General features: G+C 40.1%; 1 protein-coding gene across 1 annotated transcript in view; it reads left to right on the top strand.

Annotated features, from left to right (window-relative positions):
• ngfra (nerve growth factor receptor a (TNFR superfamily, member 16)) overlaps positions 1-18,969 on the top strand; it is a 52,388-nt gene that overhangs the window by 11,118 nt on the left and 22,301 nt on the right. Inside the window, exon 3 of the mRNA XM_028455553.1 lies at positions 9,214-9,576. Coding sequence (XP_028311354.1) covers positions 9,214-9,576 — 363 coding nt within the window. The remainder of the gene's footprint in view (positions 1-9,213; positions 9,577-18,969) is intronic.

Here is an 18,969-nt window from a genome sequence, read left to right as displayed (position 1 = left end):
ACCAATGTGGCGGTGCGCTCTATGTGTGAATTTTTCAGTCAGTCACACGCGTGTCCAGTGAAATCGGCTGTCAGGAGGCAGAATATTACTAACAGTGCCCCCCCTACAGCAGAATGAATGAACTGTAACAGTCACTGAACGTCATGGTGAACTGAACGTTCAGAAATAAGCTTTGGATAATGTGAGGAAAGGTAAAGCTCTCACAGGTTTAATAACAGGACAGATGCGTCATGGTCCATGTGCAGGACGGCGTCTGATCGTGGAGGGAAATTGCGTGACAGCAGAAGTTATACATCTGTTGAATATTTGTTTTTGTTTATATCTTTATGTTTCTATATAAAATAAGATTGTTGATTCTTTAAATAGAATAAAATCCCTGTAATGGATGTGATTTCATGTGAAGGAAACTTATCAGCTGAAACTGATCTGAATACGCAGACACATCCGTTAACCGGAGTACAGCAGCAGCCTATACCTGTTCGTTCTGATTGGCCGAGTCATTTGAAGGGCACCCTCATCAGCCAATAGGGTGTGGCCTATGTCACAGTGCAGCCTTTACGTGATTTTTTCTTGGAAAATTGCTAAATTATTGGAATGTGGCCAATACATCAGTGTATTTAATAGCGGGTATTTCCTTTGGCCATTTTGCAACACTTTTTTCAGACTTTAGCTATACCTTTCGCCAATAAATATCCCTTTTTTCTATTTTTCGTCCATTTTTCCAAGTTCTTTTTGACACTTTATTCAAATTTTGGCCACTTTTCATCTAAATAAGCTTTTGCCAAATAAATACCACTGGTTTCCCTTTTTCCCTACATTTTGCCTCTTTTTGTTCCACATTTTTGCCCTTTTTCACTATTGTTTGCCACATTTTGCCCATTTAAGCGACCTTTTGCCATTACATAGCACTTGGTTCTTCTTCATTTGCCCATTTGTTGGCCACTCTAGACTTCTTTTGGCACATTTTAGTCACTGTTCACTCTTTTCTTGCCACATTTTTGCCACTTTTGGACTACTTTTGGCCACCTGCCTCCACTCGCTGGTCAAAAAAAAAAAAAAAAAAAACATGTAGTGGACCGGCCCGGCCCAGCCCACTTTGGGTTGACGGTCCATCGGGAAGATGCCCGGTATGCCAGATGGCCAGTCCACCCCTGCTTCACGTCCATTGTGAAGGAGCTGAAATAAAAAAAAAAAAAAACAGTTCCACATATTTATGGAGCGCCTGCAGGTCTGAGTAGAGTTCCTAAAGGTTAGAGGCTAAAACACAACTGACCTCAGAAACTAATGCTATAAATACATTTACTAAAGTGCATCAATGAATAATTAAAGAGTAAACTTCAACACATCCATTTCCGGTTTCACGGTAACTAAGGGCTATTCTGTATTTACCACAGCCTACCCTAATTTCCCACTTCCTTCCGATGAACCCGCTCCCCCTCTAGCCCCAGACTGGGATGATTGCCAGCATCAGCAGCATTGAAATATTTATTAGTCTCCTCCACTTTTCTCTTCTATCACGGGAGACAAGACGACCAGAACTGCCTACTTAGTGAAACCCTCAGAAAAAAAAAAAAAATGGACTCAAGATCAGTGAGGAGGAAGGAAAAAGCTCTCCAGTCGATGTGGATTTTGAAAGGAGGTCGACTGGACAGATGCTCACTGGGGATTTGAAGACGGAAGGAAAGTGGAATCACAGACTTGTCTGGAGCGTCAGGCACAGTTTCCAGCTTTGGATTAGGAGGGATGAAAATGAAGGAAAAGGGGATTATCCTCCTGGCAGGTCTTTAATTGTCAAATAGTAGAGTTCCTTAATCCAATTAGGACTTGTACTACAAAAATGGCATAACTCAGTGGTCCCATTTGCTATTTAACCAACAAAACTTTTTTGATCATGTTAAAAAATGTGTTTGCCAAAATTGTATTTAATGTATGCTCATGAATGCACAACAAATCAATGAAGTGCCTAAACCAGAGTTTGCTACTTTGGATCTTTTCAGAAAGATATGAATACAATGTTAAACCACCCTTTATGTTTAGGGCCGTTTACTGCAAGAAAATAATCTGATGGCTGTTTTACACTCATTATGATACACTTTTTTTCCTCTAAATGTCAGGATTTTGAATGCCTATCCTCACTAGAAGGAGTATTTAATCTAATTAACTACTTTTTCAAGACCCTTACTGTTTTATGAACTCATCAAAACCCACAATACCCTCCTACAGATACAATATAGACATAACTACATAATCAAACTTTAATGAATTAACTAAACTAAACATTGATCCATTGTTGGACTAAACTACAGAAGATCTGCAGTGATGTATTTAATCACCCTATTCTAATCCTTCTCATAGTCCCTGTGAGGGTAATACAAGTTGTTTATGGGGTGATTGGGGGGTCTTTCATCTCTCTCTGTTTTCTCTGGCCAGAAAATCGCACTTGCAACTTTCCCTGCCTCCGACCCGGAGGCAAGACGTACTGCTTTACGACGGCTCAATACAAACTAATGCTAGATTATGACCAGCCCCGTGGCTGCACAGGGTTGTCTACAAATTCACGTTTCTCAAACTTATATCATGGCGGAGCCTGCAAAAAAAGGCAGAGAATACCTTTGTCCGAGGAACTGAGCAACTACATGCAGTGACAGCTCAGCAGCAACACACAGCAATCACGTACTGTCGTCGCAGCAACAGGCACGCACACACACTCACAACCCAGTGCTCCATCAGGCAGCACACACACAAATATCCATCCATTCATTTTCAGAGCTGCTTTGTCAGCACACAAACAAACACATCATACACATTTCCACACTCCCTTCCATATTACTTCCGCATCATTCATTTATTTTACTTGTCTCTCTTCCACATACTGTTCACATGGTCACATGGGACTATATGTGTGAAAGCACCCTTAGTGTCACTGTTGTATTAGGATTTTTCAGTGATCAGTTGCTAGTGTCTTGGGAGAGCAAAGGTGCGCATGCATAGCTGTGGGGTGGGGCAGGCGGCAGGGGGTGTGGAGTGTTTACGACAGTGACATAACCAAAAGGGACCTTTAGGAGGAGTGCTAAGCGCAAGTTACTTAGTTCTGCTTTAACAGAATGGTTAAATCCAAACAAAAAACAACACATTGTTAGGAATAGAAGAACTAGACTGCAATTATATAAGTCTCTCTGAACCCCCCTTTATCATTACCACTCTCAAACATAGTAACTGCTTTAAAAACCAAGTGACTGTCTCCACCTTAACTGTGTGTTAAAAATCCCTGAAGATTGCGACAGCTCCAGAATAGAATAGAAAAATACCTCTTCATTTCATGGGAAGAGACTTAGGTGATATATATATATATTTTTTTTCTTATTAACTATGATTAACCGGCCCATCCAGTTCTCTGGGGGCCCACCCACAATCAAAATCCTGGCGCCGTTATTGCCTGTAATTTGGACTTGTAAAAGTATAATTGTCTGTGAATGCCTGTGATGGACCGGCATTATGTCCTTCATGGTACATTGAATTGAAAAACAACAGCATTCAAAAATCTTTCTCTACTACCATGCCTTGCTAACAAAGTTCTTACATAGCAGGTCAGACACAAGTGTAACAAAGCAAATATTTCATTTCCAACCAGTAGAGAGGAGATCTCTCTGACCTGCAGTATATTCCCAATGATCACAATACAGAAGAAAATCACACACAGGATGCAGGAGTTACTGTTGATTGTTAAATTGCCGTGTTTGGTCTCCTTTATAATAAGCTTGTTAATGTAGAAACACCTGTTTTCAATATGGAGTAAAGCTAAAGGAACCTGTGAAGTGGGCGATAATTACACAGAAACAATTTGAGTTTTAAAATACGAAAAAAGCCGTCACGCATCACTCTGAAAGTCCGTTAATCCTAGAAAAAGGTCTGAAAAGGAAACCCCCTTTCATTTTGTATACTGGGGAGGGGTGGGGGGGCTAAATATCCAACATTCGCTAAAAGCTTACACCTTAAGTGCTGATTGTGAGGCAGTTTCAATGCCATCCAGAGCTACATTATTGATGACACTAATGGGACCCAACCATATGAGTGTCGGAGGGGAGGGGGAGTGTCTCCTTGAGCTGAGGTGGCACATTTTGAGTGCCCCCGTTTTGGACCACGTTGTCCTTTACCAACAGTGGTTTTTATGACCAAACATCAATGCTCTAAACTGCACCGATCATTGCTCAACTGGGGACAATTAAAAATAAAGGTTCATATTTTATTCAATAGGGCACTCCCTTTATCATTTTTGATGGCTTTTAACTTTCTTCCACTAGCTTTTAAAAGAAAGCACTGTCACATAAATTACACACACTCACCCTGAGCTCTGCTGTGTCTGTTGAACACTCACTGCATATGGTCACGTTTAGACTTGTTTACACACAAGGGCTCATGCATGCACGTTAAAATTAGCAGGGCAGCTTGCCTGCTGTGGGATAATTGAAACGAATGAGTAGGGGAGTTTTACCGGTTAAGCTTGAGTGCAAAGAAAACAAAGCTTGCAAAACCGTACTAATCATTCACCTCTTTTGGTCTGTTAGTTGTCTAGGCCTGAACCGTTCACCTGGTGTCACTAGAGCAAAGGGTGATGTCAAATATGAAGAAAAAACCAGAGGGTATCATGAAGCTGACTCTGGAGGCTGGATTTGGACTTTGAGCATGAGCTGCTCCCTACCTGTCTCTGTACCATTACCCCGTCTGTCGCACTGGTCCATCTGTGTAATGTGACATGTCTCATAGGCGGCCCCTTTGCTTTGCTGCTGTATACGAGGTGTTTAGAGCGTTAGTTGGTGCCAGTGTTTACTTGCCAGCACTGCTTACAAGGAAAAAGCAAGTGCTGGGACATTGCTGCGGGGCATTTCACACTACACACAGTATGCTGTTGCTCAAAGGAACAGCCGTCAAGCTGGTTCTCACGAACCCCAGTTTAAATCATATGGAGATCCATACAAGAGCTGTGTAACAGTTCGTCACACCAACAACTGTAAATAATTACATTGTTATACTCTTTATCCAGAACCAAAATTATGGATAGAAGAATTCTAAAGGCTTGTGATTTTTGGAAAAAAAAAGAAAATTGCAGTTAAAAAGCTTGTAGTTGGCGGTCCACCGCCTGGACGAGCCCGTCTCTCGGCGCCCCCTAGAGTGTTTCGGCTAGAGGCCGAATTGTGACCACTCTGCCAATGGCAGAAGGAGTGTGTACATGAGGCAGAGCTCCAGCTTTGATATTGCTTCTCCCATCGGTTTTCCAAGAGATCAGGCCAAACGTGGTGTCAGTAGAAAGGTCTGTTCCCCCGGATCCGAATATGTGCATCATTCTTGAGTAGAGTCAGAACTGCACTAGAGCCAAAACAAATTTTTTTTGTGGTGCAAATAAAAGTGCTCATTTTGTCAAAAATATGGTATCAGCGGACAGGTTTTATGTCCCAGAGTCCAAATATGTGCTTAATTTTTGGATAGAGTCCGAAATGGGCCCACTGGTGTTTTCTTGCTTTAGTGTTACTACTTAGCAATAATAAGGGAAGGCAAGAAAACATCCCCAGTAGCCTAAAACTAACCTTTATCATGAAGGTCTTTCTACCTACTGCACACCATCGTTACCGCTTTACAGCTTGGCTTCATATGCGTAAATGCATGGGAATATCCCTGTGTAGCGTACTGCTCTATAGAAAACTGACATGACTTCTGTTGTGATCTGGTGCCAGATGCCATTTATTGCATAGGTGCTTTTACCAAAGGAAGCTGCACATGCTACCATGTGGCTGTTATCTAAACCGACTCCTTCGAGGGTCATGACTCTCACTGATGTCAAGGACATGCAGTAAAATATGGAGGGCAGTGTTTGCAGTGAAACAATTTTTTAGCATCTCGTTCAACCCATAACATGCACTCGAAGGGCTCACAAACACACTCACTGTAGCTCTATGCATAATTCAGCAGGGCATCCAATTAAATCTGAAAATAATTCTATATAAAATGCAGTATTAATGGAAGACTATGTGCCCAGAGGAGCAGTTGGAGTAAGAAAAAGCTACTTCCACAACAACATGCCGCACGTATGTCAAACATCACTGAATAGTAACTCTGATGAGTTTGATTATACTTGAAAAGCAGAAGGTAATTACTCACCAGTTTTCCCCACTGTCTGTTTAACATTGTGCCCTGTGCATTAGCTGTGGTCTTATAAAGTTTTGCTGCTCACTACACTGAAGGAAAAATCAATGATCTTGTGCCTTGAAATAAATGTGTTTTAGATACTTGTATTGATTTTTAAGGTGTTACTTTATCTTAATATCCTTCAAGAAAAAGGACACAGTTAATCGACTGAACCACAATGAGTGCAAATCCTGTCCAAGGTGCTGTAAGACACAAACCAGAGCTGTGTTTTTTTATCATTCTACTAGGTCTGACCATATGCAGAGTTTGAGATTCTTGCCAATATGAATTAATGTACTAATCTAACTGTTTTTTATTAATATTTTCCATTTCTGTAACATATGTTTCCGTGGGAAGTGAGAAACGTCTTCTCGATTCCCTTGTATGTTTGTGCATGCAAATAAAGCTGACTTTGACTTTGACTTTTTGACTTTGACTTTGACTAAAGCTGTATTATGGACCTGCCAAAACAAATTCAAAATGTAGCTTGAAATGTTTAGCACCCTCTTGTAACTTAAAGAATGAGAGTAAAGTTGCTCAAATTAAGCAGTGTTATTATTTATTATGTTCTCCGTGATATTTCATACAACGCTCGATACATGTGCTTTAATATGGGAGATACACTTTAACGTGGAAGGATAGACTTGCTGGCAGTTGTAAATCACTGAAGTTAAACAACAGGTAGGAGAGAATCAAAGAATCCATATGGATTAAAAGCATTTAAAAGTCCAACAAAGTAGATTATGGCATTAAAAGCCTAACAACGTTACTCCGCATTCTATGTGCTTCATATTTTGTCACGGGGAGGCTGGCGGGAAGATTATCACAACACCGCTCAATCCACCGCTTTATATCCAGACAAGCGCGAGGTTTGCTCGTTCTCTGTTCCAGTCGGCTTGTTTTCTCTGTGTATCACTACAAACATCAGACTTATGAGACTACAAATCACCCACGGTGTCTGCCATGTTGTAAACAAAGCTCTGAGCTGCTACGGGAAGCAGGAGGGTCAAATGTCATCAGCTGCAGCCAATGGCAACACCATTTTTATCATTTCCTAGTCACTGTGTTTTTGGCACTTAAAATATTTGAATATTATGTAAATTATAATTAAGAATGTTTTTTTGGGGGCGATGCCCCCCCGGCCCCTGCAAACTCCGCTTATGGGTCTGACCCTTTAAATAGATTGTGTGCATGGATCTCATGAATTTTGTGATCAGTTTGGTGAATCTCTACATCTCAGATCAGCTTCAGAAAAATGGTGCATCCACTCTACATCAGCCAGTACACAACTTTTGATTTGTAATTCATCAGATTCTGTTCCACAGTTAATGTTGTTTTAATGGATGCTCGCTGGGATGAGCTTTAGTATCTGGCTTGTAACAGGCTTCATCCAAATAAAAAATCTGACGCTGAGGTGAACTTTTGTTTTGGTTTTACCAAGACATGTCCACTCTTATCAACCTTTCCGGTCTAAATCCATGGAAATGTCCGAAGTTCCCACCTGATGTGAACGCGGCTAAAGACACTAATAGACAAGTGCACTTTCTTTTAGTCACTGGGCAACACTTTACTTTAAGTTTTATACATAAGGCTAACATTATGCCATCATTAGCATGAATAAGGTGTCATGAAGGCTGTCATTAAATGTCGTTCGCTAAATTATGACACTCCTGGAGCTATGTTGGTGCAAGATTCAGATGGTTCTCTTACAGGGAGTAGCTGAGGTGCCCGAGTGAAAAATTAAAAAAAAAAAAAAAAACTGATGAAGCCAGCTGATGTCATAGCACTGGACATTTATTTTTCCACATCACACAGGATAAACAGTGTGTCCCCTTCACAAACAACAGGTCATATCAACACAGACTCACATTTACAGCCCCTAAATAGATAATGCATGAGTGAGTGAAGTTCCACATTTAGCCCATTTCAACACCCACAATAAATGTTTACAAATTCAACAAAAACATTTAACAAAAATAGGTCTTCATTTATTTACCATTATTTTTTTTAAATATGTATAACTGATACTGTACCCTTTTACTTTAAGCTTTCTAGTTTTAACCCCCCCACACACTGTACAGGTTTATGGAGTGCATAAATCTGTACAGTGAGGGAAGGCCCCGGCTCTCGCTATGGAACAGGAAGTCTGCCACCATATTCTGCTTCCCAGGGACATAGCAGATGTTGAACTTGAATGGCTGGAGGGATAAAAACCACCTTGTGATCTGACTGTTTGTGTCTTTCATGGACTCCATGGACATTTTTGGGTTAGGTGGAGGAATCTAGTGAGGTTAGGTAGGGTTAGAGTTAGGTAGGGTTAGGTAGGGTACGTTTAAGTTTAGGGTTTGAGCACTGGTTCCCAAAAATTTCACAGTCCACCTAAAGCCATGTACCCCCTACTCCTGTACACCTAATAAATATGATGTCATAAAATATAGAACTACAGTGAAATTTGTCCCTGCATTTTACCTATCCTGTTGAGGAATAATAATAATAATAATAATAATAATAATAATAATAATAATAATAGCCTAGCATTAGCATTAACCTAGCATTAACGTTGTCCTAGTATTAGTATTAGCCTAGCAATAGCATAAACCTAGTGTGACGGAGTTTATCATTCTCTGAACTGTAATTTCACTCACACGTGACAAAGGCCATCGAAGCCGCCACTTTGTTTGACGAGAACATCAGAAACAGGACAGAGAAGTCATGCTTCTGTTCAGTAATTGTGTGCACGTTCAGCACGGAGCATCTCTAAGATTAAAAGGGTTTACTCAACAAAGCACAAGCATATTGGGATCGATATCATAATGAGCACAGCAGCCTTTTGACTCGCTCTTTACCAAGAGCATCGTTGCACAAATTACTAAGAGCCCAGTGGATCAATGTGTCCTTTGTTCTCATAAATGTACAGTAAACATGATTAATGTCATTAGACTGAAGACAAAGGGAGAAGGAAATATGAGGAGAAAAAGATTTGAATCCTAAACTCTGCCCCATTCTCTCTCCTTCCTTTTGTCCAATCTGCAGGTGAGACTTTTTCTGAGAACTACAGTCATACAGAGGTATGTGAGCCGTGCACCGAGTGTACCGGCTTGATGCGCATGGATACGCCCTGCACTGACTCCAACAACGCTAAATGCGTCTGCAACTATAACTTCTTCTTCAGCAAGGTGACGGGCCAGTGCGAACCGTGCACGGTGTGCCCGGTCGGACAGGGCGTTTACTCTCAGTGCTACCATGCTCACGACACTGTGTGTGAGGAATGCGTGGATGAGACCTTCTCTGACCGAGAGAGTTCCCTGGAACCCTGCCTGCCCTGCACGATCTGTGAAGAGGATACAGAGCAGAAGCTGGCTGACTGCACACCGGAGAGTGACTCTGTCTGCCATAGTAAGTATAACACAGTGGTTTACAAACTTTTCACAGTCCCTTACCCCTTCAGATAATTGACCTGAAGCCTTGTACCCCCTATTCCTGCAAACTTAAAAAACATAATGATATAATGTCATAAACAATGTAGCCCAATAGTGATTTTTTTCCCCTGAATTTTATCTATCCTGTTGAGGAATAATGAGCTTAGATTAGATTAGATTAGATTAGATTAGATTAGATTATACTTTATTTCTCCTGACTGCTGGTCAATTTATATTCTCATTTTCAATGTTGTAATGCAGTTTTTCATTTTCACTCAAGTACCCCCTAAGACAATATGTATACCCTTGGGTAGGGCATCGGCCTGAATAACTTTTCATTATCATATGCAATAGAAAAATGATTATTTTTTATGAACCGTTACGATCAGTTCAGTGACAGCCAATTATTGACTTCTATGGTATAAGACTAAGATATGATTGGAATCCATTTTCACTGACATATTACAGTTACACAGTTGTTCCCAAACTTGTGGAAAATTTTGGAACAGTTGTGGCAAACTGGGCTTCCACCTGAACTTTTCTGTATAAAAACGTGTATTTTTGGTCTATTGTTTAGTATTATCACCAAACTTGCTGCAGTTGCTGTCCATACATTAGTTAAATTAGTTCTGCTTTTGTAGCCTTCCCTACTGAGAATTGGCTTTATACTGTATTTGATGTAAATCTCTAGGTTTGTTTTGGGTGGCTATAGATTTCTGTATTTAAAACATGATTTATTGTCACTCAGTGTCATATATTTCCAAAATTTTACATCATCTGTAACCACAATCTGAACAAAAATTAGCCATGTAGGTCATGTAGAAGCTTAGAAACACATTATTTGTTATGGGTATGTGATTTTCGGAGAAAAGTGGCTGGGGCTAAAGAGGTTTGTCTCTTTTTTTTTTCCTGACATTTAATGATTTGGTGTGGAAAAATGAAATGTTTGGAGCCCAAAGCGTGGTAGATGAACCATTTTTGTAAATACAGCTGCATATATGCATAAATATATTTTTTCTGAAGTTCATCTTTCTTATCAAAGGCAATGTCATCCAGGAGGGTGTGAGCATCTACTGAGACTGGTTTGAATGTGGGCCGATCCTCCAGAATGAACCATGATCTGAGATTCATAGTGGTTTGAAAATGTTCTCATAATTAACAGTGGAATCTAGAAGTAATACATTATTCAAGCTATTTTGAGGTCGGTGCTACCTCTATAGTGAAAGAGTTTGTCATCCCAGCCAAAAGTTTTCTCACAAAATATTGAAAAAAAAAAAAAACAAAACAAAAAAAACGTGAGGTCTAATTTATTCACGCTACAAAGCATTTTGCCTTATTGATGTTTGGCAAGATAAAACTTGTGTAGTAGCTGTTGGGGCTTCTTCTTTAGACTGACAGAGTAAAGCTTTTTAAGGCAGGTCAAGAAAGCGTGAGAATGCATGTATGTGTTTATTTTTTTAATATACAACTTAGTGCCATTTTTTCTATTTGAACTTTTCAATACAATCCAGACAACTCACTAGAACAGACCGTTTCCTGTGGTTCTGGTTATGTCTCATGGTTAACCTTTGCTTATTTTGTGCAGAAAAAGAATCAGCCACTTTTACCAAACTTTGTACTTATTCAGAGGTGAGAAAAAAGCTTCAGACTGTTGCGTGCGGTTGTTTGATATCACAGGAAGTCTCAAACATGCAAACCCATCCTAGCTTATTTGTACCACACCAAACATTAGGGTAGAAAGCAGAACACAAGTTTCATTCCATTTCAGACCGCAAGCAACATTCTGCCTGTAAGTAATTTAGAGCCGGTGCTAAAAGCGTCATATGTCTAAATTACATCCAAACAAGCCACGAGGGGTAGCAACTACATGTGTCCATGTAAACAGGCATGTCCAGAAGTTTGCCTAGGACATACTGTCAAGCAACAGGAAGTTGAATGATTTACTTTTAAATGGTTCAAGACTAGTGCAGTGTCAAAATGGAGACCGTGAATAATCGGCGCTCTCACCAAACAGAGGCTAAGTGTGGATTAACAGAGTAAATGCGGCTCCTTCTAAAGGAAGCTATTAATTGTCTTAGGCCAGACAGGGCATGAAATCCTACTCATCAGTGGATCCTCAACCTCGGATTCCACAAGACAGAATGCCTGAAGCGAAATTGCTTACACTTTTCTACATAAAAATGCACGAAATGTTCAGTGCTGCTCACAACAAAAACAATGTTTTCTCACTAATGGACTTTAAGTAGAAATTTGTGGTTTGGGTTTGTTCCGGGAAACGTCTCCAGTGCTACTTTGTGGGCTTTAATACTGACCAGTGAGATGATTAAAAAGCTCTCGATATACAACAATCCGACTAATGCAGAAAGGCAACTTCCATGCAAACTTTGAGTTTAGACTTCAGTTGTAATATTGCTTGACTGGAATCTATTGGCTTTGCAGCCACAAACTGGGCAATGTCTCAAACAGGAAAAATGATTTCAATCTTACAGAGTTTTTCTTTCGTAAACCTGTAATAAAGCTGGGGAGAGGGTTTTTGTTCGTGGAAATGAACAGCTGGGTTTGGCCCATTCAATTCCTATTTAAAACTTTGCTGTCATCACAAATGTAGGTTTTCTGATTTTCCATAATCGTGGAAAAAACAGAATTCTGAAACAGAAAGATCTTTTTTTTTCTTCCTCTCTCTCTTTCTTTCTTTTAAATTAGGCCCCAATATGACACAGAAATGCCTGCATGTTTTGGGACAATTACTAATTTATACACATTTTTTCCCAGAAAAAGTGATTGAATGCCTAGAAAGTGTGACAAACGCATTGCCGGAAATATGTTAATTTCCGGCAATAATCCTGTTTGAAATCTGAAGTGTGTTTTTAATGTGTTGTGATGAACAAGTGATTCAGATTATTATGACTGCATCCAAATCTGAATAGGCTGGGCTCAGGTTTCGCTGTTGGTGTATTAGCTAAACTGGTGGTCATTATACCTGGTGACTAATCTCAACATAAGCATCTCATTTCATGCAAGACGTGAGGGTGATTCTCTGGTTGGCAGTAATTAAAGTTTGCCAAAATAATGTTTTGGTACCATATCACACTTTTCCATGGTATTTTTTTTTCCTATACACGTACAACTGCGGGCCTAGCTAAGTGGGTAATCTGGCCTGATTTCAGCGTAACGTTCTAGTTTTTTTTTTTATAAATCATAAGAAACATATAAAATGTTAAAGTAATAACCTTATTTACCATGTTTGATGTGATCTAGGGGAATTTAATTACCAGTAAAGTCATCTAAATAGTGAAAGATGATGAAAAGGAAAAGTTTAATGTGATTGCGAACATGATGTGGAAATGGATAAACTCTAAAACGGAATATGGGAAATTTTGAAACAGAAAATCAAAGCCCCTACAGATGTTTATTGTTTTTGGTGATCAAATCAAAGACTACTGTTTTAGCTTAATGTGTTTTTAAGAGAAGATATGGGGAAATATATTAGTCTTACATACATTAGTCCGTTTCCTTGGCTCTTTATTCGTATTTTTTGCAATGCAATCCAATTATCTCAGCAGAACATAAACTTTCATGTGGTGTTGGCCATGTTTTATGGTTAACCTGTAAGATAATCAGCCTCTCTTACCAAACGTTGTACTATTTCACCCTATATGCTGCATATTAAGTGCCCACCCACACAGCTTTGACCTGTGTCCCATGTGATGGCACGCTAAGTGACCATATCAGACACTTATTTTAAAGATACGCGCTGTGCAACAGAACCAGTGGGCCCACGAGTGACAGCTGTAGTCACATGTGGTCATGATGGTGTTTCCACGGTGGTCTCTGCCAGTACTGCACACAAGCTGCCTGTGGAATTAAAGAACACCGCTGAAATCCTTTTTGACTGGCACAGAGGAGTTAGACCTGCAGGAATTTCAAATCCCCCAATCTCCCAGCTGTCAGCCAGTATCATATATTCTGTGCAAGAACAGAGACAGAAATATAGGAGCAGAAAGAAAGATGGAGAGAGAGAGAGAGCTGCAGCAGCATATGTGCTGTGCTGGTATTCTACGCTGAGAGGGTCGATATGAGTCCTGGGATTTCTTCTGCTCGTGCTCAGGTTTCGCTGAGTGACCTCTATGAGCAGACACACTTGACTGCAGGATGCACACAAACACAACCACACATACACAAGCTCAGCACTTCAAACACACAGCTCAGGAGACCATTTTGCATGCAATACCTTTTTTCCCTCCCTTTTTTAACATTTTTTATTAAACTCCGGACACCCACACATGTGTGAACCTCTTTGATATGAAATTGAAAACACCCCCAGCCTCTAATAGTGAAATATTTCTGTTTCATTTTTGGCCAGTTCTTGTTACTACTTTTCCCCAAAAGGTGCTTTGGAGTCTCCAGTTGAGCATGATTGCGTCAAAAGTGAAATGAGGAGCATCTGTTTGCATGTTTGTCAATGATTTGAAGAGAGGGAAAGATTAAAAACACATAAAAATGAAGCCCTCTTTTCTTTTTGATCACTCCTCTTCATTTCATCTCCTCCCACAGTAGCCCTGGAGTGACTGGGCTACCAGAGCGGTGGAAGGTGGCCAACGTGCATTCAGCGCCTTCACCGCTGCAGTATAATTACTCGTGCTAATCAGAGCACTTTACAGCAACTCCTCTGTTCTCCTCACTGTCTCTTAACACTCTGCTTCTCTGTCCGTACTCCCTTCCGCTCCTCCTATTAACCCTCGGCAACAGAAGACAGAGCACTCACTTGAATAATTTGGCCAGCGTGTGTGTGTGTGTGCGTGATGAATGTGTGCACACTAAGCTTAGCTTGGACAGAAGGGAGAGTGTTTGTCGGCCGATAAAGAGGTCATTGTGCATGTGCCGCGCCTGATAGTTGCTCATCTCCACCCTGAGCTGATAGCAGCCAAACCATCAACCTCTGCATAGCACCCCGGGGTTAACTCCACCGTGAAGACCTCAATGACTCATAAAAATGCAATCTTTCTTCTTCTCCCCCATCTTGCCCACACCCTGCTAATGAACACATCCCGCACCGCCAGGGATCACAACAATTTTTGGCTAGTTTTATATGGTTTTCATGGGTTTTTTTAACCATACTGAAGCCACTGCTGCCACTTTTGGAACACGTTAGGCTACGTTCACAATGTAAGCCGTAATGCTCAATTCTGATTTTTTTGCTCAGATCTGATTTTTTGTTTGTCCGTTAACATTACCCATTTAGAATGTGACTTGTACCAGATTCCAGTGTGAATGGTTTGCGGCTCCAAACCGACTCGCTTGTGCATGTTCGCGTTTGTCTCAAAGTTTATGTGCAATGGTAGCCAGAGAATGAATGAGCAGGTGCAGAAAAGGACGAGGAAAGAGATAAAAGAGACAAATATTTAGTTTAGGCTTTTTTGCGGTGCTGATGTTGCTGATATTTATATTAGAGCCCGACCCAAAAATGACAGTTAAAACCAAATTTTTTCCTCATAGAAATGCCGTACTTGTGTTTGTTTTAGTGGTAAACCTGCTTTTATTAACAAACAACTGTTGATGTCAACATCAGATCTGCACACTGGGAAACAAGCCAACGTCAAACACAAAACGCGTTTTAAATCCACTTTGGATTTAAATCTGATCTGGGCCACTTTTGCCTGCAGTGTGAATGTAGCTTTAGCTGAGATATGCAGTCCTTTTTTCATACCTTCATTCATACTGTTACATCTTTTTTTTGCCCCCCAAATCTCTGTCAAAGTGACTTCCCAACTCATTTATGGTGTTTTCACTGAAAGTTGCAGCAAAACAATGGAAAGATCCCAATTGTGCTGAATTTGAATCTCTTTGTGAAGTGAGGTGATATAAGATCAAACTAGAACAAAAGTAATTGATCAAGCCAATCCCTGTCCACCTTGTCTGGTGAACAAAACGCAAAAACACAGTAGGAATTAAGGAAATGCCTCCGTCTCCAGCAGTGATTCTCAAACTTTTTTGGCACAAGTACCCCTTCCTCTGATTTCTGAATCTAAGTACTACCCCCTTTTGTTTCACTACATTTTGATCAGAACACTATAAACAAAACATCTATAGAGCATAATGATGGAATGACTGAGTGATAACACACATTTTAAAGATTCTCATTTTGTAAATGGGTCAATGAAACAGTGTTTAGTGCCTCCTGAATAGATTTATTTTTATAGTTTTTGTCATTTCTGGTCATCTCCCACCTGGTATGAAACCAACACTGACCTTTGTATTTTCAGTCCATGTTTTAATTAAGATTGTTTTTATCATCATTATTATGATAATCATATTATTACATGTTATATTATTATTATTATAAAACCCCATATTTTTATGCTTTCATTTGTAAAATTTTCACTCTCTCTCAAGTACCCCCTGTGGTGCCATCGCGTACCCCTACAGATACACATACCCCCATTTGAGAAACACTGCTCTACAGGACTCCACATCCCGCAATGCAATGCACAAAACTTTTACAGTGGAGATCAAACCAAACCTTAGAACGGCAAATTCAACTTCACATCTTTGTTTTGCAAAAATTATTTTTGATTTAATGATCTACCAGACTTACAATATGTCTTTATCTGATGATAATAATATTAATTAAAAAAAAAAAAAAAAAAAATATATATATATATATCATCTTCAACAGCTTAAGGTACTTTGATTACTTATCTCAAAGTAATTGACACATGGTCCAGTAGGAGGAGTTACCTACGTACGCTCAGGAGGAGAATGCCTGAGTTGATAGACAGTAAACAGACATTTATTGCTCTAATGGCTGACTGCAACCTTTTACCCAGAGTGTACCAGTGGTTAGATCGTCTGCACACTTTTGCTTCTTTCATACACAATTCATCCTATATTCCAGCTCATGTTGCGTTGCTAACACCATTAGCGCGCCTCTGCATTAGCCAGATGATGTATAGCAAAGCTGAGGAAACTCGACTACTGTCTAGCCAAGGTCAAGAAATGCATGTGTTACAGAGCCCTATGTTCAACTTCTTTTTGTGGGATGGATCTGAGTCGATAGCTTTAAATAGTCTTTCTAAGTATGGCATGCACATGTGCTGTGTTTTTCTATTTCGAGCAAAACATCTTTCAAGCTTTTGGTAAAATGATCCTTCTCACAGGAGATTAGATTGCCTCGTCATCACCTCGCAGACAGACAGACAGACAGACAGTCAGACCAACGTGGACCCATAACGACAAACAGAAATCTTTCAATGATGGCCATGTAAGTTGCTCATCCAGATCCTGTTAGATTGTAACAGGGAGTCAAATGTATGCAACAGATCAGCATGGAGAAACATGAGAATCTGCTTTGTCGGCATTTGGCCGTGATGGTCCAATGATTGAATGGGTTTTTCTCGTATGGTCTTCATCAGTATTCACATTAATCAATTATTACATGTTTCCTTCAAAGATTGTGCTTGGAGGAAGATTTTCCCAAAGGGCAACAAAGCAAATCAGTAATTTATAATGCAACAATGCAAAGATAAAAATGGAGCTGTTTAAGCTCGCCAAATAACATCAAGCTCAAAGAGAGTCGGCCTATGTAAATGTTATACTTTGTTATCCAAGTCTTTCTGGCAGTCTATTCGTCCGTCCATAATTTCTGAGATGTTGGGAAGTAATGATTTTTGTATTGTTTCCAAAACCAGGTGTTGTAAATTCCCTATAAGGGCACCATATTCATGTTTACAGAAGTACCCAGTTCCAATTCCAACAACACGAACAACATGTATGATATATAATATACTTTTTTTTTTTATTCATGTTAACCAAACTGTATTGGGTGGACAATGAAGAAAAAACTGAAATTCGAACATTATTCTTAGATCCTGAGACATACCGTTATTACTGCCTTGTATTGTGCCATTACCATATCATTATATATTTAAGCGGTCGCAAATGATAATTCTGGTGAGGAATTACATTTCTAACGTTTGAAAGAAATGTTTGAATCAAAATACAAATCTAAATCAAACATCCACACGAGTGAATCATTCATATTTTGTTTGTGCAGAACAAGCCTTGAGTTTTTGATGAGCGACCCAGACTTTGGCCTTGAAGGAAACCTCAGGGGTCTCCACAGGGTTAATCCAGTGAGCGCCAACATAAAGCTAATGAGGAGCAGCCCGGGGTTCTGCCGGGAATTACAGAGTCAGATCTGAACCAGGTTGTGTATTCTCCAGCTAGACGCTGGGCTCAGAGGGGTGTCAGTTTTGGCTTTACAGACCCTCTGAGTGGAGGAATAATCTGCTGTCTGCACATTGACCACTTTGCCCGTCTTACAAATTCAAGCTGCAGTGTGTGTTGAACGTTTTGAACCAAATTAAAGTCGCCATGGGTGCAATGACAAGACATAGAGTTAAAGATAGATGAGCAACTGACAGAGTAGGCAAACTATTCATTGGAATGACTTCTCCAATTATGTTGGAAACCAGAGCCATCCAGTAGCAGAGTCTGCCCTCAAATGAGGCTAAACCAGTGGTGGACTATGGGACAAAAATCCCACCCTGGCTTTTTCTGTCCAGACCAGCCCACTATGGTAGATCATCAGCGACACCATGTAGAGGCTGTTATTAAGTCAGTGATGCTCAACATGTGGCTTTTTATGTTTTCTAATTATTATTCCGCCAGAAAACCTTAAAAGGGGGAATATTTTTAACCCCTTTCTACCTATTTCCTTTGTCCAATTTTTGCCTGTTGACACTTTTTTCGGACTTTAGCTTTTTTCCTATTTTTTGTCCATTTTTGCAAGTCATTTTTGACACTTTACATATAAGTAAGCTAACTTTTGCCCAATAAATACCACTTGTATCTGTTTTTCCCTACATTTTGCCTCTTTTTGTTTCACATTTTTGCCCTTTTTCACAATTTTTTGCCACATTTTGCCCATTTAAGCTACCCTTTGCCATTACATACCACTAGGTTCCTCTTTATTTGCCCATTTTTTGGCCACTCTTGACTGCTTTTGGCCCATTTTAGTCACTTCTCACTCTTTTCTTGCCACGTTTTTGCCACGTTTGGACCATTGTTGGCCACCTGTTACCATGTTGGTCTCCACTATTAAAAAACAAACAAACAACACAGCGGACTGTATCGGACCGGCCCACTCCGGCTCGACGGCCCACCGGGATGATGCCCAGTATGCTAGATGTCAGTCCACCCCTGGCTAAACTTAAAATGACAACCTCTCCAAAGCTGCTACAATTCATATGGTCCTAATGTCCTAAAATGTAAAATGACATAATAGGATGGGTGAAAGGAGCCTGACCTAAATGAGTTGACGCTGGTGTGTGGTGAGCTTGTGTGTGGCTGATATTGCACCTCCCACCCC

Source organism: Gouania willdenowi, chromosome 8, assembly GCF_900634775.1.
Source record: "Gouania willdenowi chromosome 8, fGouWil2.1, whole genome shotgun sequence".
Classification (NCBI taxonomy): domain Eukaryota; kingdom Metazoa; phylum Chordata; class Actinopteri; order Blenniiformes; family Gobiesocidae; genus Gouania; species Gouania willdenowi.
Note: the sequence above shows the minus strand (reverse complement) of the source record. Positions and strands in the feature narration are given on the sequence as shown.